The 27,519-nt window shown below is 37.6% G+C and overlaps 1 protein-coding gene across 2 annotated transcripts in view; it reads right to left on the bottom strand.

Moving 5' to 3' along the window:
- Nucleotides 1-69: 69 nt before the first annotated feature.
- Nucleotides 70-27,519, bottom strand: part of STAMBPL1 (STAM binding protein like 1) — a 38,884-nt gene continuing 11,434 nt past the window's right edge. For both annotated transcript variants that reach the window (XM_075216401.1, XM_075216400.1), the window contains exons 2-11: nucleotides 18,372-18,455; nucleotides 15,779-15,996; nucleotides 15,614-15,689; nucleotides 13,526-13,621; nucleotides 11,754-12,117; nucleotides 10,568-10,692; nucleotides 5,255-5,392; nucleotides 3,606-3,718; nucleotides 1,412-1,511; nucleotides 70-389 (exon numbers count right to left, since the gene is read on the bottom strand). In XM_075216401.1, coding sequence (XP_075072502.1) covers nucleotides 333-389; nucleotides 1,412-1,511; nucleotides 3,606-3,718; nucleotides 5,255-5,392; nucleotides 10,568-10,692; nucleotides 11,754-12,117; nucleotides 13,526-13,621; nucleotides 15,614-15,689; nucleotides 15,779-15,996; nucleotides 18,372-18,401 — 1,317 coding nt within the window. In that variant the 5' untranslated portion in view covers nucleotides 18,402-18,455 and the 3' untranslated portion in view covers nucleotides 70-332. The remainder of the gene's footprint in view (nucleotides 390-1,411; nucleotides 1,512-3,605; nucleotides 3,719-5,254; nucleotides 5,393-10,567; nucleotides 10,693-11,753; nucleotides 12,118-13,525; nucleotides 13,622-15,613; nucleotides 15,690-15,778; nucleotides 15,997-18,371; nucleotides 18,456-27,519) is intronic.

Here is a 27,519-nt window from a genome sequence, read left to right as displayed (position 1 = left end):
ACATACTAAACCCCGATATTCAACCAGGTTTATATTCTCTTCAACGCGACAGAAGAAAACTTAAGACGCTTCTTAACGTAATCGTTCCTTTAATTCCAGGCCTCTTCTGATCTAAGTTTATACATACACAAGATGGTACATATTTGCATTAGTATGGCCCGTATGGTCACAGAAATCAAAGAAAACAAATTCCAGAATGTGCAGGAGCAATAAATAGGAAGCCATCACATTAAAAATGTATAAATTAGAAAAAAGTCCACTAATTATCCCTGGAAATAGGCCAAGAAAACCGGCAGCCGTTTTGTGATCTGTCGCAGAAGAGATGTCCTTGGTCACCTCAGATCCAGCACGGTAATTTTAGCATCTTTTACAATCACATGTCTGCAAGTCTGGAGAGAGGTCAAGAAAATATTTTATTAAATAATACATTTAGCCTGTATAATATACATATAACAGAAAGATTTCTAGCACATCTGTCAATAAATGTCTGTGGATTGGGTGGACTAGGAGTGTTGCCTAAATTGTCCCAATTTTCATCTGGTAATGTTGGCACATGTTTTTAGAGAAACAGGCCATGTGGCAGAAAATCTTAATAAACCCAAAATTATCAAGATGGAAAACTATCACAGCGTTCTTATGTAGGCCTGGAGCGACATTCATAAACTCCGGGGGGTAAATGTATCAAGCTGAGAGTTTACTGGCGGGTTTGAAAAGTGGAGATGTTGCCTATAGCAACCAATCAGATTCTAGCTGTCATTTTGTAGAATGTACTAAATAAATGATAGCTAGAATCTGATTGGTTTTTCAAACCCGCCGGAAAACTCATCTTGATACATTTACCCCCAGTACAGAAATGTGCCCACAGCTTCTATGTATCACAGCATTCAGATATCAGCTGTCACTTCCTAGCTCAGTTTAGAAAATGAAAGCAAATGCATGAACTTGTGCCATTTGCACTTCCATAGATAAAAAAGATTGTACACTACATCCAGCATAATATGTTGCGAGTATCAATACATTACTGCTTTGAATTTGCTGTAATACATTAAATTTATCCTAGGTTTAGAGAGAAATGCAGAAGTGCTGGGTATGACAATCATCAGGCCACAGTAGGTTTTACTAGTTGTTTATGGGTGAATTATGCTCTGCTGTACAGATATATTTGGTATCAAGCACAAACCAACCCCACAATATTTCCCATGTTACATAGCAACTTAAGATTGTAAAATGTGCTACAGGAGCACACAGTTATTGACCTTCTAGTTGTTGTAGGGCTGTACCGAAAAATACAGTATACTGCTGTGTAGCAAAGCAAAAAAGGAATTTTATTGCACCTTGTATAATCTGCATAAAAACTCATGTTCTGTGTTTACGGATATTAGAGTTGTGTCATTTATCAGTATCCACTTACATTGAATTGTCTTGGCTCCTTGCTATGTGGATGAAACCCTTTCTTTTTACACCCAGACACTTCCAGCATACCAGCATTAGTCAGTCGAAAGATCCCAGTGCTGTGTACAAGAGAGGAAACAAGGATTCTAGTGACACTGCAAACATAAACTGTAATTGTATCTTGTACAATGACCCAGGTCAATGGTTATTATGTTTGTATTACTTTATTTACTAATAGTAACTGTGTAGAATAGTACAAAAGTGATCACTTTTTGTTTTCTTTGTACATTTCTTTATTTAATTTTGCTGCTCTTTGCCAAATTCATCTATGCAAATTAAATATGGATATGGTAAAATCTTGAATTTTTTTTATGTATTATCAAAGGTCTGAGTACACCCCACAAAGAACCTACTTCACTCTTTTTCCACGTTTTTAAAAAACAAACAAAAAAAACAAACACTTGCCCTCTTAGGTGTGCAAGTCAGCTGCTATGAGATAGGAGATGTCCAAAAATATATAAAATATAGGATAATGAGTTTTCCACTGCAGCTGGATTTCTTATGTGATTCTTGGTTCTTCCAGCCAATCACAAGCCGTTTCCCACACTGGGTGCTTGTGATTGGCAGGGTGTCCTGGGGAATCCTGTCTGATCATTTTGGGGCCGTCATTCTCAGCCAGCGGGTAGATGTTTTCTTTTGTTTTTTTCCTTTTTCCCCGATTTGGACCACATAAAGTAAGTTTTTATTTAATATTTTAAAAAGTGGTGAACAAGTTTCTGTGTATTACTTTTTACTCTTTTGATATAATGGACACAGTAATGTCCATACACTGGGGCCACTGAGGTTATGGCGAGTGGCTGCTCATTTTTATTTTTTTTTATTTTTTGCAATTACATATCAAACACAATGTTACAATAAGCTTTAATTGAATAATTGAGTCGCCAAATACTCATTCACAGGTTTATAAAAAATCAAATTAAATATTTTATACTTTTTACATAGAGATTGTCATAAGGTGTATAGTGCTCACAATAATTGCTACTAATTAAATATATATCTTTCTATCTATATTTAATTAGAGCCACGCATATGCAGTTTTACATAAGCACCACCTGCTGTTTGAAATTATTACTGCATGCCTTACAAATACTGCCTTGTAAGCTTGACACCGTTTTTTTTTGTTTCATGCTGTGCCAGTCTACCCAAGTTATATTGACTTGGAAGGATAGTTAAAAGGGGTCACATATTGGAGGGATTGAGAAGAGAGTACCAGAACATTTCTGTACTAGTATGTTCGTTGCTCTCAGTTTATACAATATCAGTCACTTTGAGAAAGAAGCCTTATCAGAAAAAAAAGCATATTATGGAAATAATAATAGTCAGCCAGAACCAATGTATTAAAGATAAATGTTCAAGGATTGCAACCAGAGGCAGGCTGGACTGGGGGGCAGAGGGGCATCTGCCCCCTGGGCCAGTCTTATAGCAGGCTACCTTGGGCTGAGTCACTGGGCCACCTGCATTTTTTTGCATTAAAATGTTCCTAATAGGCTGCCGAGTCGAATCTTGCCACACGGGCTAAAATTTGCCAGCCCTCCCCTGATTGCAACCCTACTATTGTTCTCTCCTGTATGGCCAGGAGTGTGTAATTACCATACTCTCAGGGCCGAAGCAAACCCCCTCCTCTCCTCTTCCCTAACCCCTAGGTTAAGGACGGCATCCTCAGGTCCTCAGACTGGGAGTGTGGCGCTTGGCTGTGACATCATAGCCAAGCGCACACTCCCAGCAGAACAGTGACATGGAGGAGCATGCAGCCAGCAGCTTCAGTGGCCGGTGTTCTGTGTAGGGGTGATGCAGGGGCATTAATAAAAAAGTAAATCACTGGATGAGTGACATTATGTCACTCATTCAGTATATCAGTAGCCCCCCTAGGCAACCACCTCGGCTTGCCTAATGGTAACATCAGCAGTGCATACACCTATGCAGGAGATGAGAGCATGGCATTTGCTTAAAACGCTAACTTCCAACACTCCATGCCTGTATATGGACATGTACTATGGTTCAGGTGTAGCACGAGTTTTGCTGTGCATCACACCGTAGCCAGAATTGCCTACATGTGTTTTAAATTTTCTGCTATATTTGTATGCAGTCATGTAATATTAACTGAAACTTGACACAATGCTGCTATATAAATATATATTAGTCAATGAACATACTCATTGTGCTTTGCTGAACAAACAATCGCAATGGCTTCTGGTAGCATGAGCTGGTACGAGCAGTGAGTGTGAAGATCTACGCTGGACAAGAAAGCTGTCTGGGTTGGATGTGTCTGCAAAAGAAGAAGTTAACAGATTTCAGCAATATTCATGTCATCCATTTGAAGCAACACAATAACTGCAACTGTCAACCTGTCTCAACACTATTTAAACAATTTTCAGTATTTTTTTTTTTATTTTTTTTTAAAGGGACATATTCAAAATGGCAGAGATGCCACCCTGTACCCTTAGAAAAGTAACTCTTACTTCGCTTCCATTTTCCTGGCATCAAAAACTTGATTGCAAGATTAACTAGGCAAAGAAGCTGTTTAAAAAAAACAAACAGTGTATGCATGAACTGCTGTAGAGTAGACCCTTTAAAGGTAGAGGTTTTGCATATTCTAGTACAGAGTTGGCTAACCCGCGGCTCTTTACACTTTTAAATGTTGCTCCTGGTCAGGAGAAGATTGCAGAATGGTGCTCCGGGCATCGGCAGGAATGGTTGACCTGGAGCAGCCAGGAGTTCTGGTCACATAACTTCTGCATAACGCAGGGTGGTCACACTGTTACAACTCATCCAATCAGGGGAGGAGAGTGTGTCGTGAGCTCTTCCTGCTCCCTCCTATGTCTGAGGTGCGAGAGGTCTGTATGGGGCAGGTGGTAAAATCTGATGGCATGTAGAGAGGTCTGAAGGACATATGAGGTGGCTGATGGGCATCTTCAGTGTCAGGAATTGTACCCTGTGACTTTATATCCAAACCACCGATAGCCTTCTTACAATTTACTTTACTAACAGACTGTGGACAAATTGGTTTTATTATCGGATTCTGTGACAGAATTTTCCTTTAAGTGCAAGCGCAGTCAGATTTGTTTAGTCTCATTCAGGCACTTGAGGCGGCCGATAGGCATATGTGGGGTTTGTAGTGAGATCTGATGGCATGAGGGGACGTCTGATGAGCATGTAATGGGTTTGTGAAGCGAGGGGGCATATTGGCCATTTAAGACTTTATCTCCACTTCAACACTTCTCTTCATGGTGATTGTGGAAGCAGTAGCAGCGCGAGCTACTGTGAAGAGTCAGGATATTAGTAATCCTTTGAACCCTCCTCCACTGTACACAGCAGCGAGGTAAGAGCTAAGCTGAGTTGATGGTTATTGTGAACATTTTGGCAATGTCTGATATTTTATTATCATTGTAAAGATTATATTTTAAATGTATGTGTGTACGGTATGTATGTGTGTGTTTATATTGTGTATATGTACACACATATATAAAGGTAAAGTTGGCTCCTCCCAGAATAAATAGATATTTTTGGTTCTTCGTCTCTGACTAGTTGGCCACCCTGTTTTAGTAAATATTTTACATTTGTATTATCTTTCATTTGAAAGTGTGTATTTCCTTGGTTCTGCTATAGATGGTTTTAATAAGCTTATAATGATTTTTTTCCTTCTCAGTGTACCCATAACCTACTATCATCGACCACCTTACTGATTTTGAGACCACACACACAGTCATAGATACATGTATGGCCAGCTTTACATAACTAATAACAATCAGACCTGAATAAAACAAACAGGTCAGCATGAGATCTGAATTTAGTGTTCACTTACATGGATCCAGCCCAAGGTTAAGAGATTGTGCTGATCTTGCACATTAAATAATTCTTCCACATTCTCCATGTCGCAGTAGTCTGGCCCTGCAGACTGCTTTGGTACAATTACATGTGTAATGATGAATTCATCATGGGTCTGCAAAACATAAAAGAATAGGAATTTTACAGAGCACCTAATCCATATTAAATTGATAGGTTTCAGCGCTCTCACTTTGTATTATAATGCTGCGCCTCATATAAAGTACAATATTAGCTTAAAATATAAAAATGGGAGGGAGGGAGCAATATGTATATAAAAACCAGTGAATAGAGGTATGTGTATAAAAATCTCCAGGAGTAAGTGAGGCAGGGTGAATTAAAAATAATAAAAATATAAATGAAAAGAACACAAAACAAAAACAAACAGATAAGAAAATAATAAAGTAAATAAAAAAACAACAACAAATGGCACAATGTTATAGCTCTCTTTGAAAATAGTGGCATATGGAGCCGCAAGGACTATGACCATAACTTGGGGCCGAGGTAATAAATCTTACCCTATTTAGCTCTAGGGATATGTTCTAGGACAGTGTAGGATGTTAATTTCTACTGCAGTCCTACGGTTCTCCGGGCAGTACACAAGACATGTTTGCTCGGCATTCTTAGCCATGTGTGAAATGCAGAAGTGGATTTCAGCCGCAGAGAAATGGTGGACAGCTAGGATCAAAATTGTTTGCTTTCTGGGGCTTAGCGCCAACGCGATTCACCTGTCTCAGACTTTTGCAAATATAATTGTAGGGTGTCAATGAGGCTATTAATAGTGTGCCTCTTATTCCAAATGGGTGGGCAGTAAATTCTTTATTAAAATTAAAATCAGTATATAAAAAATGGTATAAAATTATAAAAAGGAGTAAGAGAAGCTATGTGCCAGTAAAACAAATAAAGCAAACTAAAATAAAAATAAAATAAAAAAATAAATATAAAAATAAAAATAAACATAAAAATAATAAATATAACTAACACAATGAAATAAAATATTGACTCGGCTTCTTTTGTAGTCATTTAGCCAGAAATCTAAGATTGAAATCTACATTCAATCCATATGGGACCGAGGCTTTTCATAGATCCATTTTGCTTCCAAGCGTGAAATATTTTGCATAAAATTACACCTCTCCAGAACTTCTTAACCTGTTAAACGACCATAAATTTTTAATTTTTAGGGTAACAATTAAGGTTGCTAAGAAAATGGTTAGACAGATTTTGTGTCTTCAAACCTTTTTTGACATGGGTGATGTGTTCTGTGATTCTAACTTTCAAAGTAAGTTTTGTTTTTCCAATATACTGGAGGCGACATGTACATTCCAGCATATAAATGACACCCAGTGCTGCAGTTGATGGGCTGTCTTATGTTAAAATCTCTTCCATTCCAATAGGACTTAAAGTTGGTAATGGATTTTGTAGCGACATGGCCGTTGTTTAGCAGGCTTTGCTATTCAGACAATAATGAAACCCTTGTGTTATTTGAGCCTTTTTCTATTTTGTACAGCGTTAAATACATTTTTGGCCAAATATTACGCAAGTTGTTAGCTTTTGTATAGATAATTCTCGTTTTTTCTGGGAGGATCTTTTTAGTGTCTTCATCAAAACCCCGAATATGCCAGTGTTTGTGAATAATTTCTTCTATGGCTTTCATGTCGCTATTGAATTGAATAATAAAAGCAATATCTTGTATTGGAGGAGTTATCTTCTATCCAGTTTTTTGGTTTTTTTTAACTTCCTCTAATATTCCTGCTCCATAAATTTCTGTTTGAGTTAATTTCCCTGTGTTTCAAATACCTCAGAGCTGTAATTCCTTTTTAGCCTTCTGAGTTGACCACTTGGAATATTGCGGATCTATTTTTTATGGTGGTTGCTGAAAGCTATTAGGAAATTATTGTAGTCCACTTCTTTGGTATAAGTTTTATTTTTCATCACATCATCTTCTATATACATTTTGAAATCAAGAAAATTAATTCCAGTATGCCTTTTGGAGTGTGGGAGGAAACCAGAACACCCAGAGGAAACCCACACAAAACACAGGCAGAACATGAAAACGCCACACATATAGTGCCCTGGTCGGAATTGCAACCATGACCCCAGCAATGTGAGGTAGCGATACTAGACACTGTGTCATCTTGCTGTTTATTGAGTTCACATGCCAGGCTAGAAAACAGGGGAGACTTCTCATTTGCTCCTTATCAATATCATGAAGTTTGTGGTTTCGTTGGCTTTAAGTTAGTTTAAGTATAGGGGGGGCAAGAAGTAATACCTGTTTTATAGTCGGGTTACCCATTTATGGTATGTGTTGATGAGCTTTGGTGGAGCTTCGCTGTTTATATTTCACATTAACCACTGCTTTCCTGGGATACATTTTTAACTTTATTACAATCATTTGCAAATATTAAGGAAAATATAGGACTTGTTTAATTGTAACTTATGTGACTGTAATAACACAATACTGTAGCCTGTATATGCAAGCAATATTATGGGGCCTTTCTTTTACAAGGATTTATAAATATATATTTTTATGTAGCTTAATCAACAAAACGATAGTCACACATTTGGAGTGTAAACATACAAAACCGTATCCAAAATGTTAACAAAAAAACATGGTGGCCTTTCCAAAACTGGAAACCTGTGGTTTCTATGGCAAGAGAGCTTTGCTGTGACAGGTTGCAATGAGGTTAGATGGGCAATTTTCACCAGTGTTTTCCAGCCAGTAAACCCATGAATTTCTGAACTTGTTATACACAGCACAACAAGGTGAATATTGTGCTCATTACAAACATTAGTATACAACAGGGGTGCAAGAATGGCGTGACCACATTCACCCTCTCTATAAATATACTAAAGCATTTAAGTGATTGGCAACCTGGTACACTTCAGGGGGCCGCTTGGGAAGCTCTCTAACCTTTAAAAGGGCCGCACATTACCTTTAATATCAGTAATAACTTAAAAACAAATTTAGTCAACGAAATAAACACCTGTGAGACTTTTAAACATGTATCACAATCTATAATAAACAAATCTGACAACAGAGCAGGAAGGGGCTGGGGGCCGCAGGCGAGAGTCAGTGTGCCAGACAGCACAAATGTGATACAGCCAAGACTTGGTAAAAGGTTTTGTGGTCAGATGAGACAGAGACAAAGTGTTTGGACGCTATGTGTGGCCCAAATATATCACTGTTCAAGCCTCAAGAAACACTATACCTATAGTGATGTATGAAAGAACCATCATGATGTGAGTATTTGTGTCTCCTCAGCAGGGACTTGGAAGTTAGACATGAACTGCAAACATTGATGGGGAAACTTATAGGAAAATACCAGAAGAAAACTTATTTTAGCACATTTAAAAAAATTAAAAAGACTGAAAAGACGGAGACTGTGATCTCAAAGGCCAAGGAAACATTACAGAGGCTCAAGAAGAACAAGCAGAATGTACTTGGAATGGCCCAGACAAATTCCTATTCTCATCCTTGTATAAACTGAAGTATATCTGCATAGAGGAACGGGCAAAGTTCACGCTCACCAGTGTGCTAACCTGTAGGTGTCTATAGACATAAAGCTGTTATGGTTTATAAGGTGGTCGTACCAGATATTAATGTGCATGATGGAACAGCTATGCAAATAGCATTAGAATAGAACATGTGAGTAATAATTGGGATTCGATGTACAAATGTCATTAGTAAGCCAGCAACATTTGACATCTTCAAAGACTCATAATATTTAGCAAACACTGTATATATACACATACAAAATATTGCATTATATTGGTAGCAGTAACAAAAACATAATAGATGTTGCCAATCATTGCAACTTTAGTAATGACTTTCAAGTATTGTTAGACTAAAGATTATTATAATACATTTCTTTTTAAAGGGTCCAACTTCAAACAAATACATTCTACTAATTTTATTTAGCTGATTACAGCTGGAAAAGATTGAACACCTCTGCTATACAATTAGCGACCTAAGAATCCTGAAATGTATTTGAGTTCAAGAAAGTGTGGCCAGAAAATACACTGATGTCTACCGATGTCTACATAAGACTGAGTGTGTTCAGGTTATTCACAGAGGCAGGTCATTTTAGGAAACTCAAGACATCGAATAGCAATGCCCAACTGTATCCAAGAAATGATTAATTACGAACACACATCAGCCAGGACATTATTTAGAAAGGTAACAGAAAGGTAAGATAAGAGGAGCAAACATTGTAATCTACATACAAAGTTGTGTACTTCATAAAACAAGTATAAAACAAGTATAAAAACACACTGGGTACTAATATAATAAGACTTGTTAGAAGAGATTAGATATATGTGTATACTGTATGGTTCAAGAGATCTTAATCTGCAATGAAAATATCACGGCCCAACCACAAAGAACTAGTTATGTCATTTTATTAGCTGCATAAAGTGCATTACAGCTGCACTATAATCATAGCCTATAGAAACCAGATTACAGAAAATCAGACTTTGGGAGCCATACCTTGGGGCTTGTTGTCCGAACTGGGGGGGGGGGGGATATATATGGAGATAGATATATATATATATATATATATATATATATATATCTATAATATAAATGCTTAGTGGCGTGTGTTAGTCTGTCTTTGTGTGTGTGTGTGTGTGTGTGTGTGTGTGTGTGTGTGTGTGTGTGTGTGTGTAAAAAATAAAACCAGGCTGCAGCGCCACCTGCTGGGCAGAGTTATACACTGTCCTACTAAATTCTTAGTGTGTGTGGAAAAAAAAATTCAGAAAGGGCTGAAATTTGGTATACTAAGATGTTTTTAATTTGTTAATTTAATTTGTTAATTGTTAAAAGTGTTTATAAAGATTTAAAAAATATATATATATATTTCTTGAAGGAGAAGTGACAGTTGGGAGTGGTTGGTGTTTGCCGGGGGTGACAGTGGGGAGTGGTTGGTGGTTGCCGGGGTGACAGAGCGAGAGGAGTGTGATACTCAGGACCGCTGAGAGAGATCCCTGTGTCTGGATAGACATCTGGATAGATGTGGCGATGAAAATGAAGGATGAGGTGATGGAGAAGAATGATGAGGTGGTGACATGTGGACAAAACCACGTTAAAAAAGGGCGCTTACGTCGGGAAGTAACGCTCTTCCCCTGAGGAGGCCTGGGCTATGGCCCAAATGCATGACAAGAACCTTTTTAACACCTTAAGTAGCTTGATTTGACTAGAATGCATGAGTATCATGCACGGGTTAACTTGTGTAATATATATATATATATATACATACACACATACAATGTTTACAATAAAAGTAGCCAGCCTTACCAGTTTGCCACAAAGAATACCGCATGTTTCAATCCCTCTGGTGGTGTTTGCATCCGCCAGTTGCAGAAACTTATGAGAGAGATCTTTGGGCAGAACAACTAGCCGGAGGCCTTCCACGATTTCATCTGAAAAAGATAAATTGTATTTGAGTGAAAAAAGTTACACATCTTATTAGAACACACACACTATGGCTACAGCACACTTTGTATGAAAAGTAGTGGCCATCTTATTACCGAAGAATGAATATCCAGTAATATAGAGTGCTCTCAACTCATAGTCAAACTCGGATTCCCAGTTCAGCTGCCAGCGTGCGCTATACTTTCTTCCAGTCATGCTTTCACCATAGCTTATAGATCTTCTAATGTGAGATGTTCATGAGCGGAAGCTGGCGCAGGAGAGAGAATGGCTCATAGAGTGCACGCTATATTAAATACTTTCTGTGGGTGAACAGAATCACTAAGGTACCCCCATATTTATTATTAATTACATAGAGCACAAAACTATATTTAATAAACACATACAAAAAAACCTGTGGAGCCTGTTGAAGTTATTTTTAAATACAAGTTGCCTTACATAATAAATTACCCACAACATTCACAAATATGTAAACTTACCAATATCTTGACATTATATTTACAGTGGAGTGACTAGCTGTCATTTTCTGCAAGAAAGTGACTAAAGCTGGCCACAAATGCTGTAATCCAGCCACGTGGCTTGGAGAGCGACCGCATTATATAATCTGACCACATCCATATGGCCTAAGTGGACGAGATCTGACCCTTTGGCTGTTCAGGCAATCGGCTGAATCATATTCCAGCATCAGTTGTTAAGATAAATCTCCATTTATGCTCACAGCTTTTCAGATAATCTCCTAGGACAATTACATATATTGTATATTTGTGAATACTACTAGTAGCTCTATTACATAAGGCAAGTTGTATTTTAGGTTTAGTGGACCTTTATTTAATAGAAGTGGAATTTTGACCTTTAGATAGAGACCTTTGGTAGCTCTAGATAACCAGATACATTATTGTATATCCTACACCATGTGGTTCTCTAAGTCGTGCTATATGAGGTGCTTCGATAGTACTGTCATTTCCAGATCTGTGTTTTGATTTTGTTGAATGAACTTACAAAACCCCATTGGAATGTCACATTTGTAGAGTCTTGGATATTGAGCACTTACTTTGTACGGCACTTAGAGTTGCTGCTGGCTTTAAGGCCCTGTTTACAGGAGGAGACTGTCCAGCACACATGGCTGCATCGTTCTTCCCAGCTTGTCCAGAAAGCACATTGGCCACAGAGTGGGTTTTAGAAGAGGAAAAACAAGTCATTATGCTGCCATCAGTTTGCTCGGAGACCTTATTTTTAGGGACATCTTTATTTTTCTGCTTGTCTCGGACCATGTCCTGTTTCCGGAGCTGGTCCTCAAAAAAGCTGAATTGCTCAGTCTCTATTTGCTGTTGACGCAATTGTGCCACACGCTTCTTCTCTGCCTCTATGAGCTGCTGCTGTTCCATTTTCTTCAGACATTCTGTTTTGCGCTTGTTCTAATAAATAAAGGGTAAAAAGGTGGATGCAGGAATTTTGCTTAATATAAAAGGTGTTTGACACTCCAAGCACCTGTTTAACACTACTCTAAGTGGTAGAAGGTCTTGTACTGTGTGACCCCCCCCCCCCCCGTTTCCCTCCACTCTCCTCCTCACAGCGTAACACTGTCACATGCAGCCCTGTCCTCAGTCACATAACCACAGGACCAGTACACTCATCTTCTGAAATGCTCCTTTCTGCTGTGAGCTTTCTCAGAATCTGACTGACTATAGTTGACAAGTAGGAGACAAAAGATCATATAACAAAAAAGGTGACTAAAGACACCTTAAAAAATGCTGTGGATGCCGTGTTTAGACATTTTATTACTATTTTATATATTAATTTCAATGAATTATACATTTTTAACTCTTTAACGGATACTTCACTTTTCAGTCCTCAGGATTTGAGAAAATGGAGAACAGTGTAAGTAAGCACAACTAATCTCATTAATAAATTACATTTTAAAAGATCCACAGAGGGTGCTAATTATTTCACCTGTGATTATTAAGGAAACCTATTCACCAAGTACTGGTAGGAAGAAACACTATTCTAGAGGACGTATGAACCAACTTTCTATGTGCAGGACACCAAATAGCATACAAATAGAGTCAATTTGGGGTGTACTGTTGAAAAAAACCAAAAAAAAACACAGTGCATCAAATTGAACTTTCCCTATGTTGAAACATTCAATATTCGGCTGCTACATCATACTACAGACTGAATTAATAAATAGGATTTTCATTGAATACATCAGTTTTGAAGTGTAATTAGCATCACAGATTTAAAAAGGTTTCATTGCAAATTGTTAAGTCAAATACCAGGGCTGTTCTCTCAATATTACTTTAATGTACCTCTTTCACCAGTGTGATTGCAAACTAGCAAATTGTCACTTCTGTCTTAGGAACAACTTGAATGATAGGCAACGTATTACACAGTTTACCTAGGTGTGATGAGGAGAGCGATTGTCTTGCCACACTAACGGAAGGATAATGTGATAAAAACACTCCGCTGTTAGCTAGCAGCTGTCATTACGTGCTGCAGAACACAGAATTAGTGCAAGCACTGCGGTCATGCTCCCTGTACTCCCATCATCTGATAGAACATCCAGATAGCTGGCAGGCAGTCAAACAAGAAGATGGAACCCTGTCGCTATGGGACGATTGTATGTTACCCCAACAGGGCTTGTCAATGAAGCTCCCAACAATGGAGGAAGACAAAGCAAAGGGTGGTGGGAAAAAAATAATAACTGGGTTTACTGTTCCATTATTTTTTAGATGGTTACAACAGTTACTTAAAGAGTTAGCAGTTTTAATACAGATCAGTGGCCTTACATCAAGACAGACAATAATGATATCCAGTGTAACTTACTATGCCTTTCAAGTATTCTTGATATTCTAGATTATATTTCTTGAGAAGGTCTTTTTTAAGGTCATCAGTCCTAGGAAAAGCAACCTCCTTTAATTTCTTGAGGAAAGACAGGAAAAAATAAAGCAGTTACTATATCATACATTACAGCATATCAATCAATGCATATTGTATTATAACTACCTACCATTCCCTTCAGTCTCTAGCAGTGATATAGACAAAGGACACGTGTGATTTTGAAGAGGAATAAACAAAAACACACTAGACATATAGAGTGGACCTGTTATCTACATACAATGGAGGCATCCGTTTTGAGGGCTGAACTAATATTTGTGAGAATGTAGCCTATGCATTTACCAGGAACTAGTATCTGATGACTATAACGGAGGTCTCATGTGATGTTACGGGTTCCTAACAAACTGATGTGTAATGGATGCTTCCACTATAAGTACATGAAAGATCCATTTTAAGAAATACTGCACTGTACAAAACATACATATGTAGATATTACACAACCAAACATAATTCATAAATTATAAAGACACACATAGGTACACTTTATACACATAACAAACACATATATATGCACAAATTATACACATGATACAAAAGCACACTATAAGCAGACATAATAAAAAATACAGAATATTCAAAGTATATACAGTAAAAGTAAATGTAAGAAGCTTTTCACTCTAACTGTTTTGGAAATACAAGCCAAAATACACCTTGCCATTATAGCGACCACCCCCAACCCCAGTAGTACTTCAATGTTTCCTCTCTTTGGGATCCCCACCATCACCAGAAATCTGTGACAGGATGGACCGCCTATGCCCCCCTGTCTGTTGTTGCTGGGAACTGGCTGGGCTTACTTTGACACGGTTCCCTTTCGCTATCCCAAATGTGCCCTTTTGGGGGCTTACAATGCTGCCACCACTGAGCTCCTTTATGGCATTCAGGAACCACGTTCCTTCTGGGTAACTGTCACTGCTAGTGTACTCCTGTGGTGGTACACTTGGGCTGGTAACTCTGGACCTCTTACTATGGATCCGGGCTGCTGTGGATGGATCCTCCCTGGCCTATCACACTGACCAGAGCTGTGTGGGTAGCAGGCAGAGCGGTGGAAAAGCTTGGGCAGCACAATGGCTTAGTGGTTAGCACTTCTGCCTCACAGCACTGGGGTCATGAGTTCAATTCCCGACCATGGCCTTATTTGTGTGGAGTTTTTATGATCTCCCTGTGTTCGCGTGGGTTTCCTCCGGGTGCTCCGGTTTCCTCCCACACTCCAAAAACATAATGGTAGGTTAATTGGCTGCTATCAAAAATTGACCTGTGTGTGTGTGTGTGTGTGTGTGTGTGTGTGTGTGTGTGTGTGTTAGAGAATTTAGACTAAGCTCCAATGGGGCAGGGACTGATGTGAATGAGTTCTCTGTACAGCGCTGCGGAATCAGTGATGCTATATAAATAAATGGTGATGATGATTAACTAACTGTAGCTACCAGTACCAAGAAGAATAGCAGGGAGTTTTCTTTGCTGCATCCAAGCCTACAGATTAGATTTATTGAAGCTTCTAAAAAGGAAAAGTGGAGGTGTTACTCATAGCAACCAATCAGAATCTAGCTATCATTTATCTAGTTACATTCTAGAAAATAATAACTAGAATCTAATTGGTTGCAATGGGCAACACCTACACTTTCTCTTTTTAAAAGCTTTAGTAAATTTACCTCTAGGTGAGTAATTCAAACATGACAAGACTCAAGGTGTGCGCTTAATGTTGACATGAGGGTAGTACAAACCTTTTAAGAAAAACGTGCAGGACCCCCTTCAAATGAAAGCCACTGATCTCTGCATTTAGTTTTATCCATGATAACATAAAAAATACTTGGCAGCAGAGAATGATGCCACAGGTTGAGTGAATTGTCATTTATAGGCTTCCTAATCATATGTTCTTTTCTGAATAATAAAATTAATCAGTTTTGATAAGAAGATACTTTTTCACATCAAAAAACAATTATTGGCATCTGTAATAACCATCTTAAGTAATCGCTAATCTGTAAGAAAATAAAACAGACATAAAAAGTAAATTCAATCAACCTTTAAGATATCTTGTTTTTCTGGGATTTCACATTGTTGGTAGTCTCGGTGGTTAGGCAGTTTCTCAACAAACAACCTGCAACAACACAAAATACATTTCACAGCCTCTGCCAGGATTTGATGAACCATTGAAGGGATTAGAATGAAACACCGTTAATGCCTCACGCTATAAACTTGTTGTAGAGAACAAAGGCATTTTCTAGGTTCCCTTCATCCAAATACACAGAGGCCATTCTCTCCATCTCTACCCCAGAGCGAAAGTAGCGCCTGGGAGTGATGTCATCGTTGATGGTGATGTTACAGCCCAGCTTGCTTAGAGCTCGGACACGCTCCTCTGGGATTAGAGATACATCGGTGTGATCTGGTATTGCCACTAGCTTCTTCTGCAAACACAAAAAGTAGAAGTAGTTACATAAAGTTACAAGATGAATGCACAGGAAAAAATATTGACTTTGGCTGCTATGGATAAAGATGAATCCTGGAAGTGTGACAGAGCTGAAATTAGTGTGATGTTCTGTTTATGCGATTGTTAAAGGACTGTTGACCATACAACACTATCAGCATGCTAACCTGCGATGTCCTAAACCACTATATAAACTCTAAAGGGGAATTCAATTGACCGCGCTGTTTGTGAGAATAACGCAGCCCGCGCACTATTACCGTCACTATGATAATAATGTGCATTATTACCATTAGTAGGCAATTTAAAATCTGCAATGAAATTAGCGTACTATCTAGTTGCAAAACTGGAGATTTCTTATTGATTTTTATGGGGGGAATTCAATTGACCGCGCTGTTCGTGAGAATAACATGACCCGTGCACTATTACCGTTAGTAAGGTAATTTTAATGCAGTGAGCCAAAATGAGCATTGAAATTACCATACTACCGGTAATAATGCGCACTATTACCATACGAATGGTAATAGTGTGCAGGCCGCATTAGTCTCATGAACAACGAGATCAATTGAATTCCCCCCAAAAATCAATAAGATATCCCCAGTTTTTCAACTAGATACTAAAAGACGAAGGTTTAAGGTAGGAAGATAATTCTGCGAGATGTGCCAGCAATGCAACATAGCAGATTTTCCTTACATCCCACAGAGGTGAGCAGGACAATCCGCAATGTTGGGGTACAGTAAAACACAGAAAATCGCAGCTGAACATCACCGTAATGTTTGGAGCACATCGGGCAATCTGTTTTCATCCTGGTTTAACAATGTCCAAATATCTGGTGTAAAGGCAGCTTTATGTCAGGTTAGAATTATTTTAATATAAAGATTTCCACCAAATGCAGTGCACTAACTTTAGCTGGCTAAGCAAAGAAAAAAATGTACAACTACAATTCTAAAATGTACACAATATAAAAAAGTGGTTTTATCACAGCAGTAAACTTTTATATTAGTAGTCATGTTTCAGATAATAAATAACAAACAAAAAGCCATTATAGAAAACATGAAGTTAGGGAGAGGCTTTGAAAGCCTGGGCTACATGTTCTCTCCGCTCTGACATAAATGAAAGCTGTGAGTATATAATGTGTAAGGGGGGGGTGTCTGAAATTCATGTTTTATACATTTGCTGCATGTATCATTGCCAGCTTATAAACACAGAGTGCTACACACATACACTATGACCCCCGGAAAAGTGAACTTGACTTGCATTATGTAAAATGTATTTTCTTTCCGTTTGTGTCAAGATAACTTTTTGGGGAGGCATTGTGTATGTCTGTAGCACTCAAAGTGAACTGTACACAAAGTAGAAAATACATAATTTACACATATTTAACTCAATTATTAAAGGGTTAATGCCACTCAAAATCTATATTATTATTTTTTATTTTCCCTTTTTATCTGAAAGATTCATCAACAAATATATAATAATAATAATAATAATAATTACATGTGCTTATTACTAGACTATATTTTATGAGTGATCGGCTTGCAGAGTTCACCTTTTATTAGGCTGCATTTTTTTGTATTTCACTATCCCTATTATCGCCCTCCTGTTAAACCTACTCATTTGTGATAAGGTCAGAACAGAATAACTGAGGGAGTGGCTTAATGGTAAGGAGTGAATATAAGATGACAGGGGAGTGTGCATGGTCTATAATACCAAATATATGACAGACAGTAGCCATAGGGATAGCAGACAACATCCTAAGTGTGATCACAATCTATAGCAAGGGACAGCATACAAATTATGTGTATTATTATTACCACCATTTATTTATATAGCGCCAGTGTAGCACACTCATCCCCATACAACAGGCACAGCTAAGCAAAGACAATGTGCGGTTAGAGTATAACATTCAAATAACTCATACACCATATATTACACTGCACTATTTTTAGTTATATTCCAATGCCAAATAAGCTGAAATTGCCCCCGTTTGTCTCACTATTTTAAAGTTTCAGATCATATAATAACAAACCCACGAAATAAAAACATTTCAGACTGAACATGACATCTGAGCAGGGATGAATTTCTTATATAGAAAGTATCAGGTCACTTCTTAACCACCTATAAGACCCTATAAGACATTTCTATATTTATTTTATTTTTTTTAATAATTGATGACCCTGCATATCCCCCACCTAAAAATGCCCAAAAAAAAATCTGCAATTCAGTATTTGAATCTTTCCTGGATCCCAACTATAAAACGTCTGAAGTCCCTACTGCTGACAATGAAATACAAGTCAATGTTTAAAAAATATATATATACAATTATGCATGAACAATAAAAAAGAATATATGTTTCACCAGTGATGAAATGGAGATGGACTGCTCCATGCTGTCTTCAGATTTGATGGGAAGGGGATGGTAATAGCTTTACAATCCTTCCATCTGCAACCAAAGGGGGAACAAAGAAAATCAATGCTTACTTCACAAGTATCAAATAACGTCAGTTCCTTTATTGTGTATGAATCACTGGTCGATATGAAGGCTCAGAACATTATAATGGTCTCAATCATTTCAAGCCTCATGTACAGGAACGACCGCATGACACAAACATTCAAAATCCTTTCAGAAAACACAAAACACGTTATTCTCTGCTCATTTCAACCTGATTTCCTTAACAAAGGTTTCCGATTTGCAGAAAACAGCTGGGGAAGATATAACAGTGAAGAAATACAAATTCTCTTGGTATAAATCATGTAATTTGCGGCTATAATCTAAGTTTTCAACATAACGAGAGAGGCTCTTGAAGCGCAATACTTGGATTGATCACTTTGATAGATTGTACTTGCATGAAAAAGTTGTAGAACAAAAATATGATGGTAAATCTACATGTTCCTTGCAAAGCTTACGACTGTTTTTAATAAACAATGTTTTGTTGGTTTCCACAATATAACACTACAAGTAAAAAAATAGATTCGACAATATGCATACGTATATCAGAGTTATAGAACACACGTTAAGTGACGTTTCCTTTAAATAGAACACAATTAACGATATGATAGGAGGGATAAGGGACAACTTAATACTTAAACTAAAACAAGAAAAAGTTTTTTACGTTTCACAATAGAAACATTATTATTATACCTCATATAGCACCAAAGTAAAAGTAATTTGAAAAGGAGGTGAAAGGGCCCTGCACACTAGACCTTACAATTAAAAATAAATTATACCTACACCCCAATGCAACAACGTCAGAGTGACCACATTACTGAAAAGCGGTAACTTTAAAACACAGTACTCTTTTCTATTGTAAGAAAGCACATATAACATGATAGTACTGACCTGTCATTACCAGGCAGTCACAATGTGCAGTAAGAGACTGCATAACCTCACAGTGTACAGCAAAGGATAACAGATCTCCAGGATAGCCACCACAGTTTTCCCACCCCAAACTCTAAACCTGATGAAGAACACACTGAATAAATAAATAAATAAATAAATAAATAATAATAACAAAAAAAATGTTATACCAAACACAATCTTCCCACAGGATATTTATCAAATCCAATGTGATGGGCTTGTGCTTAAAAAGAAGGTTCCATTATTCAGAAAGAATAATGACATCAGGAGCTGGGACTGGCAACCCAGGTGTTCCGTTACTTGGGGAGCGGGTGGGCTCAATACCAGCAGAGGCCGGGAAAAATGATTGCAGGTAAAGCTCCCAGGACTCTGGCTAGGGGTAGGGACAAGATAGTAAAATGTTTTCCGTAGATGGTAGCGCAACTTTAAGAATATAAGATATCATCAATTTTTTAATATTACTCTTTCATAACTTCTCGAAGTAAAGAGTCATTATAAACACTTAATAATAATACTACTGAAGTTCCACCACACACTTTCTGGAAAACAATGCAGTGTGTTCCCCTCAATGAAGTATGTATGTATGTATGTATGTATGTATGTATGTATGTATGTATGTATGTATGTATGTATGTATGGATGTATAAAAAAAAGTGACACGCAGTTTAGAATGGAAAAATCAATACACCATTTACACAGCATTTTCAATGTTCATGCCAGAGCTCAGTTTAATATTTATAACTAATGTGTCTTCCTATAACAAGAACATATCTATGCGCTACAGGACAGTATTCTTTGAAGGTCAATGTCTAATTTACTGGAACAGAAAACATCTTGTCAAATCTGCACAGAAAGTTTAAAAACTCAATATCGTCTCAATTCATTTGTCAATCAAAAATATATCTTGGCAAAAGCTTTCATTGAAATAATTTGTCCCGTTATTCGATTGGTGATTTTAGCTGTTGGGAGGTATGTTTATAACAATCAAATGTTTGAAGAAAAATTATTGCTGTCCCTCTAATTTATATGTGTACTTTTCATACACTGCTTTCTATATTAGAAAGGGGTTTCTTTTGTATACTGGCCACCATCTTTTTAGCTGCTTAACTGTATACGGTTTATAAAGCAGTATGCTGTACATTTTAGAAGCACAACAGCCCTCCATCTTCACATGTGTAATTTAATAGACAAAATAGATCAGTATTCAAAGATCTTGATAGTTAGATTCTGTACTGACACAAAAAGTAATGTACGGAATCCATTACATATGTGTATGTAATACAGGCTAGTGTAATGATCTGTGAGACACGTTGGGGTGGCACATAGCCAGCATATCCAGTGTGCCTGGGGGAGTGGGGTGTTAATTTATGTGTACAAGTACATTTTTTTTTTAATGTAAAAGACTAGCTCCTAAAATTTGGAACAGACTCCTAACTTTTAGGGGAAAATTCAATTCTCAAAATCTCTGCGCGAGGAATGGCCAGAGAAACCTCGCATGGATTTTTTTTTTATTATTATTTTTTTATAAGTAATGCTCATTTTTACTGTCGTAACCGTATAAAAAGCGCATCCGCAATGTTCTTGGGAATATCCAATGGATGTTTCATTTGTCAATACATTATTACAGTCAATTACAGTAAACTTAAATTACTTGAAATACTCCATGGCATTCATGGAATAGGCTATCTCCCTAGTCAGCTGAGCAGAGACAGGGAAAAGATAATTTGAGAAACTTCCCCAGCTGTCCTACAAAATATAAACAGAGAACACAGGTAGGAATATCTTGGCTGCCATGCAGTATTTCAAGGAAATTAACTGTAATAATCTTATTTCCTTTTCATGCTCCACGTCAGCCATAACAACTTGGACGTACCAAAGCATTAAACGTATAATACCAAAGCATAAATCAACGCTGAAAACCAAAGAAGTGAAAATATATTGAACAGCTGTCCTGCATTGACATCATCATGCAGAACACCAACCCCATAATCTGTACAGAAAGCTGATCAGTAGCTATCTAGGGTTGAGCAATACAGGCCAAGCATAAACCCCCTTCATAATTTTGAAACAAAGTTTTCTCACAGGCTCCACAGACTATGATGAGACTAAACGGATGAGCCATAGTGACGTGATTCCCTTCAGAACAAAGTGAAGCAGGATCAAGAAGGGCGGTCAATTCTGTCAGGAGTCCAAAAGGATTCCCCAAAATTAGGGCGTTCCCAGACATTCCGGGAGAGTAGGCAAGTATGCTTCTGCCTTCACCAAAGAGGCAGTAGAGATCACCAAAGGAGCGGAGACAGCCACTGCAATGGCAGCTGAACTCACTCCAGCAGCTGAGATGGTCGGCAATAGATCTACCAAACAACCCTGTCCTAGGGGTGATATCACTTCTCGCACTACCAAATAATTGCCCACTTATAAAAACAGTTAAACATTTGTGGTAACTTCTTATTTGTGGGAAGATGATTATTTGGAGGTAAGGCACAGAGCTGATCTAAAGCACATCCCTAAATGCTGTCTGCATGGCACATATGCTATATGCTTATATTTAGTAAAAGTTTAGTTAAAGATTTCCAGTGTATAAAGCCGGTACTGTCCTGCCTTATAAGTTAAGCCAGAAAATGGTTTCCCTTCATCCCATCATCTCTACATCTTCGCTCTACTTTCCAGCATCATCTGCAAGCCAACCATAACTCAGATCATGGAAAAAAAGCATTGTAAATATTGTATGACTTTAAATTGAGTGAGCCTGTGCATTGTCACAACTTATTAGAAGCAGTAAGCTGCCATGTGATCATAATCAGGTGATCATTATTACCTCCTTTAACACCAGATAGTGACTTTTTTTTAGGTCTCTGGGAATGTTCGTGCTGGAAGAATTATCAAGCCATTAATTATTTTATCTTAGGACTACCGCATTATTTTAGCTAAATACTGTAGGTATATATAGTTAGTTGTGTGATTTAAGATGTTGCCCATCCCTTTTAATATACTAGCTCCCCAAAATGCATGTTTTGCTCTGTTCCATCTTTCATAAAAACAGTATTCTAAACAAACACTGCACTTTATATTTCAAATGATATCTTAAAGTTCCACTGACTGAGTGCTTCCCCTTAAGAGTGCTCTGGGATAACTGAATTCTGAAATAGTTTTTCCCGAGGCTCTTTTCAGTTTCAGGCCTTGATCCTTTACCACATGTAACAGAATTGTTTAATAGCCTATGGTCAGGTCATGAGTGGCTGCTGTAGTAATCTATGCTGACAGAGTGTCCGTGCACAATTTAAAATAATTAGCAATATTTGTCAAGGATGAATATGTGTTTCATTTATTTAAGTTTACATCACTTCTTTTTTTTGCCGGCATCCTTGGTTTTCCATCTATCTTTTTGACATCTTCCTACAGTTTTGGAAATGTGATCTTCCCACCGACTGGAAGTAGCTCACCACTGCTGTGATTCCATCCACGGATAAACTTAATATTCAATTACAGTCCTAATGTTACAGCCCATAGACTTTCAATAAGAGATGACTGTCAACAATTTAAGTATTAAATGCAGCATGCACATAGAAACTTTCAAGTACATGGATCAACAACAGGGCTGAATTGACCTTGAGGTCATAGGGCTGCATAAGCATACTTACCAACCTTTTTAAAGTTCTTTCTGGGAGATCCCAGGCAGGGGGGCATGGTTGGAGGGTAGGAGGGGCGGGGCGCGGTGATTCGTGTAATTTTGGCCCCACCCCCCGCGGCAAAATGCCGTTTTTGTTGCGGTGGCAGGTCCAAAATGACGTGATTCACCGCAAATCGCGTCATTTTTACAGCAAGTGGCCGTTTGCGGGATATTTGCCTGCTCTCCCGGGAGACCGGGAGATCTACCCGAATTTCAGGAGTCTCCCGGACATTCCGGGAGAGTTGGCAAGTATGTGCCTAAGGATGGCTTTGTTTTCTTTTCTATATTTAGATCACTTTATTTTTCATTTAAAAAAAACAATAGAAAGAACATTTGCACTAGTGATTGACAAGTGCACAAGTTGTATTCACTTTAAAGTGAACGGAACATAAGACAATGCACTATGGCAGACGTTAAAACTTCTCATGAATATGATCCCTTCTACAAAGCAGTATGTCCAGCTGTAAATACCAAGGACTAACGCTGTTTCTAAGCAAACCATTTTTAAGTAATGTTGACTGGTATTGTCAAAAACAAACATATTTGGATGTGGCCGACACTGACAAACAACTTCTGACATTAACCATAAGAAATATAATTTGTTGCTAGTTTTCACCTAACTTAAATGTTGACAGAAAGGAATGACTGATTCAAGTCCTTTTTCTAAACTACCACTGGCCTGAGTGAGACATACATGTACCGGAAACCCATCTAAAACAATATTCAAAAAAAATTATGTTGTACAGGGATCATTTCACACACACAGATATCATCACCACCTGTATCCTTCTGCAGTCACTGTGGAAAATCCTAAGTTACAAGGATCCTTGATGACAGATCCCATATCTGAGCAAACATATATATCTAAATATAGGCACACATTTGGAGATCTCCAATAACATAACATGCAACTTTATATTAAATATTTACTTACTTCACATGAGTAAATATTATAGGTATATTTTACTGTACTTACTTTGAAAATAGTGAAGGGCACAGATATCTTTGAGTGAAATAAGCTCAGTTCCATATGTTACACGTTGCTGTAAAGTTATTGGCTAATACCACCACACATTTATAAATGATAAATACATATATATATATATATATATATATATATATATATATATATAATATATATAATATAGTTGGACAGAAGGTTAACTAAACAGCTAATCTGCTATACAGATAACAAAGCTTACTTCTACCTAAGGAATACATTACTAGATTGAAAACTTTTATAGTACATAAAAATGTAGTGTACTCTACGAATTTTACCTTTGTTTCTTTTATTCACTCTGAAAATGTACTATTTTAACTATTCTCCGGGATAATTGTGAACAGGAAATTAGTCAATAGTAGTTAAAAAGATTATGGTTTAATAATAATTTGTAATTTTATGTAATTTCTGTCTTATTATATATTAACATGATTTAAACTCCCTTGGACTTTGATTTATGTGATTACCTTACAATACTTATTTGTGGACAGTATATTATATTTTACTGTCCGAAGAAACCAGCATCTACACAGATTAAACACAATGCACTCAGTGTTAAAATGTGGTTGCTTTTTAAAGTTGTAGATTTTGTCATGGCAAAAATGCAAAATAGGTTTTAAAAAACTTAGGCAGAATATAACAGAAAACATTTCTCATTAACGCCACTGTTAACAAAACACTAGGTGACAGAAGCTGCTGAATATCATCCTACGCATTGAGCTGCTTGATGAAGACAGACCTTTTCCAACTTTATACAACAGGACCCAACAGCTTATTACCAAAAATGAATGAGTCATCTGCATGCATTAGTCATTTGTGCTAAATACAGAAATCACTTCTTTCTTCGCCAACTAAAAATGAATCCTCATACCTGAAGCCCATATTAAACGAAAAAATTAAAAATAATATAATACAACAGGACAATATAATTAGTCTAGTTAGCCATATATGAAATGTCTATTTACAGGAATATCTTCATACATTTCTAACTTTATTAACACACGCTGCACAACATCAGTGTATCTAGAACTTGGACAAATTTAAAGTGTAAATCCAATCTAACAGTATGTTGCCTAGGTAAAATAATTATACTACATACCACAATTTTCTTGAATATCTTCTGATATTTCATACAGCAATCACAAAAAGCAGTCAAAAAAATTCACAGTGCTTCACTTGAAAATAAACCTGTTTTACACCTGAAAAAGCTGCTGTCCACAGAGTAATCCCAATCTCATATACAGTACTACTATACACAAAGAGTTCCAGCGCTCCAATTAGGGTAATAGTATTACCCTGATTGAATTATCTCCTGATATTTTAAATAGCACTTTTGCCTGAAGTTACCTGTGGAAAACTCAGAAACACACCTGACCTTCCTTAGCAACTGTGTACTGCACTAATTGTTTTCAGGACTACCACTGTGGCCAATTATTCACAACCTATCAGCTGGCAGCAAAAACCATGCCCGAGTCTTCTACTGTACAGGCAATTGCTGGGATAATTGCTATTTCAAGTATCAGACATTATTCCAGCAAGTTGTGTCAGTCAGCAGAAGGATAAATACATTTTGAGTGGCACTACCCTTGTGAGGTCACTTTTCTTTTTACCAAAATGATGGTGCTTCAAATATATTTCTATATCACTCCATTAGATACTTCATATGGTAAAGCTTTACAAATTGGGGTTGGCTTCTGTCTAAAATGGTCTTGGTGAGTGTGTGTGTGATTATGCAGCAGGAAAACTGGAATTTAAGCTCTACTGGGGCATGAAGTGATATCTCTGTATGAAATTATCTGATTGTACAGGTGGGTTTAGTGTTTCTGTAGGCTTATACATTCCCTCGTGCTTTTATTTAAAACAACCCACATCATTTGTGGGATTTTTCCACATTACAGCAAATAAGTAAATGTATCTATTTGCTAATGATTGCAAGAAAATTATTACATGCAAAATACGGCGAAACTGGTGTCAGCCACATCTAACCAAGAAAACATGCTGATGTCCTGGGATTCAAGGCTTCTGATAAAACAGATCACTAGGCCTGAGCATGAGTATAGTCTGACAGCCTGACCTGAAGGAAGAAGGATAGGGTGACTAGTGAAATATGATAACAATCTAGCACTTTTAAAAAAAAAAATAAATAAATAAATAAGCCACCCAACACCCACCGTGTTTTCCCACAACGCAATGTACACACACACAAAAATAAAATAGTGCAGCTTCAACCAAAACATTTCTGGTTCATTAATGAAAGAGGTCACATATTTTGATTCTTTCTACTTTCACACAGTTGCCAAGTTTCAAGCTGAAGAACGGTCTCTGCCAGGCTGCCTGCTTAGACATTCAATCTGTTAACACATTATTAAAATCAAAGCTGAATTGGCAATATCCATAAACAGCCAGCTACACTGGTCATTCGGGCATACAGCTGCTTTATAGGATCTGCTTCAATTGTATAGATTTAATACAACAGTGTTAAAGTATATTAATAAACTACTGTACAAGTATATAAGAAAATTACACTTTGCTAAGTATTTTGATTGTATGCCATAAATTTAAAAGACTGTAGCTGTGAAAGGGGGTTTCAAAAGAAAAGTAGGTGGATTGCAAAAACCACGGTGGAACAGTATTCCATAAAACTGTATGAAATTACGACACATACAATAGTGGAAACAGCTAGTAAATTCTGATTGGCTGCTCCAACCACTTGCTACTCCATGACAAAGATATCCATACCCATACCCATCCATAACTACATGCTACAAACGCTGTGTGTGGGCACACTAGCATTCTACTTAGTAGGAAAGCGCCAACAAGGAGCAAATTATTTATGGTCAGGAGAACAGCATATGAACTTCCATAATCAAAAAAGGGACCTGGGAGGGGGGGGGGGGGGGAATGAGCCATCTGTTAAGAGTTAGGAGCGGCCCTGTTTGTTTGATCTATCATCTGTGCAATTACTGCTAATACTATGTGTAGGATCATTTCTGCAGTTCACCGATTCAGCTGGTTGCTAGGCAAATAGTTACAAGTTTCATTCAGCTTTCAAACTGACAGTCTCAGGTGTGCAGTCATCTACCACACATGCAGCTTATCACCCAGCAGGTCGGATTGGTTTTTCTGTCTTTATAAACCTCTTTGTGGCAGCATACCAATTAGAGATGAGCGGGCTCGGATATCTGAAATCCGAGCCCACCCGAACGTTGCCGATCCGAGCCGGATCAGAGACAGATCCGGGTATTCCAGCCAATTGCAAAACTGAAACCGAGGCTCTAAATCATAATCCCGCTGTCGGATCTCGCAATACTCGGATCCTATAAATTCCCCGCTAGCCACCGCCATCTTCACTCGGGCATTGATCAGGGTAGAGGGAGGTTGTGTTAGGTGGTCCTCTGAGCACAGCACAGCACGAAAAATTTAAAAAAAAGTTATAAAAAAAATAAAAAAAAAATATCCAAATACAATCCTGCAGTATA

This window comes from Mixophyes fleayi, chromosome 6, assembly GCF_038048845.1.
Source record: "Mixophyes fleayi isolate aMixFle1 chromosome 6, aMixFle1.hap1, whole genome shotgun sequence".
NCBI classification, from domain to species: Eukaryota; Metazoa; Chordata; class Amphibia; order Anura; family Limnodynastidae; genus Mixophyes; species Mixophyes fleayi.
The sequence above is the reverse complement of the archived record's forward strand: the minus strand, read 5'-3'. Positions and strand labels throughout refer to the sequence as shown.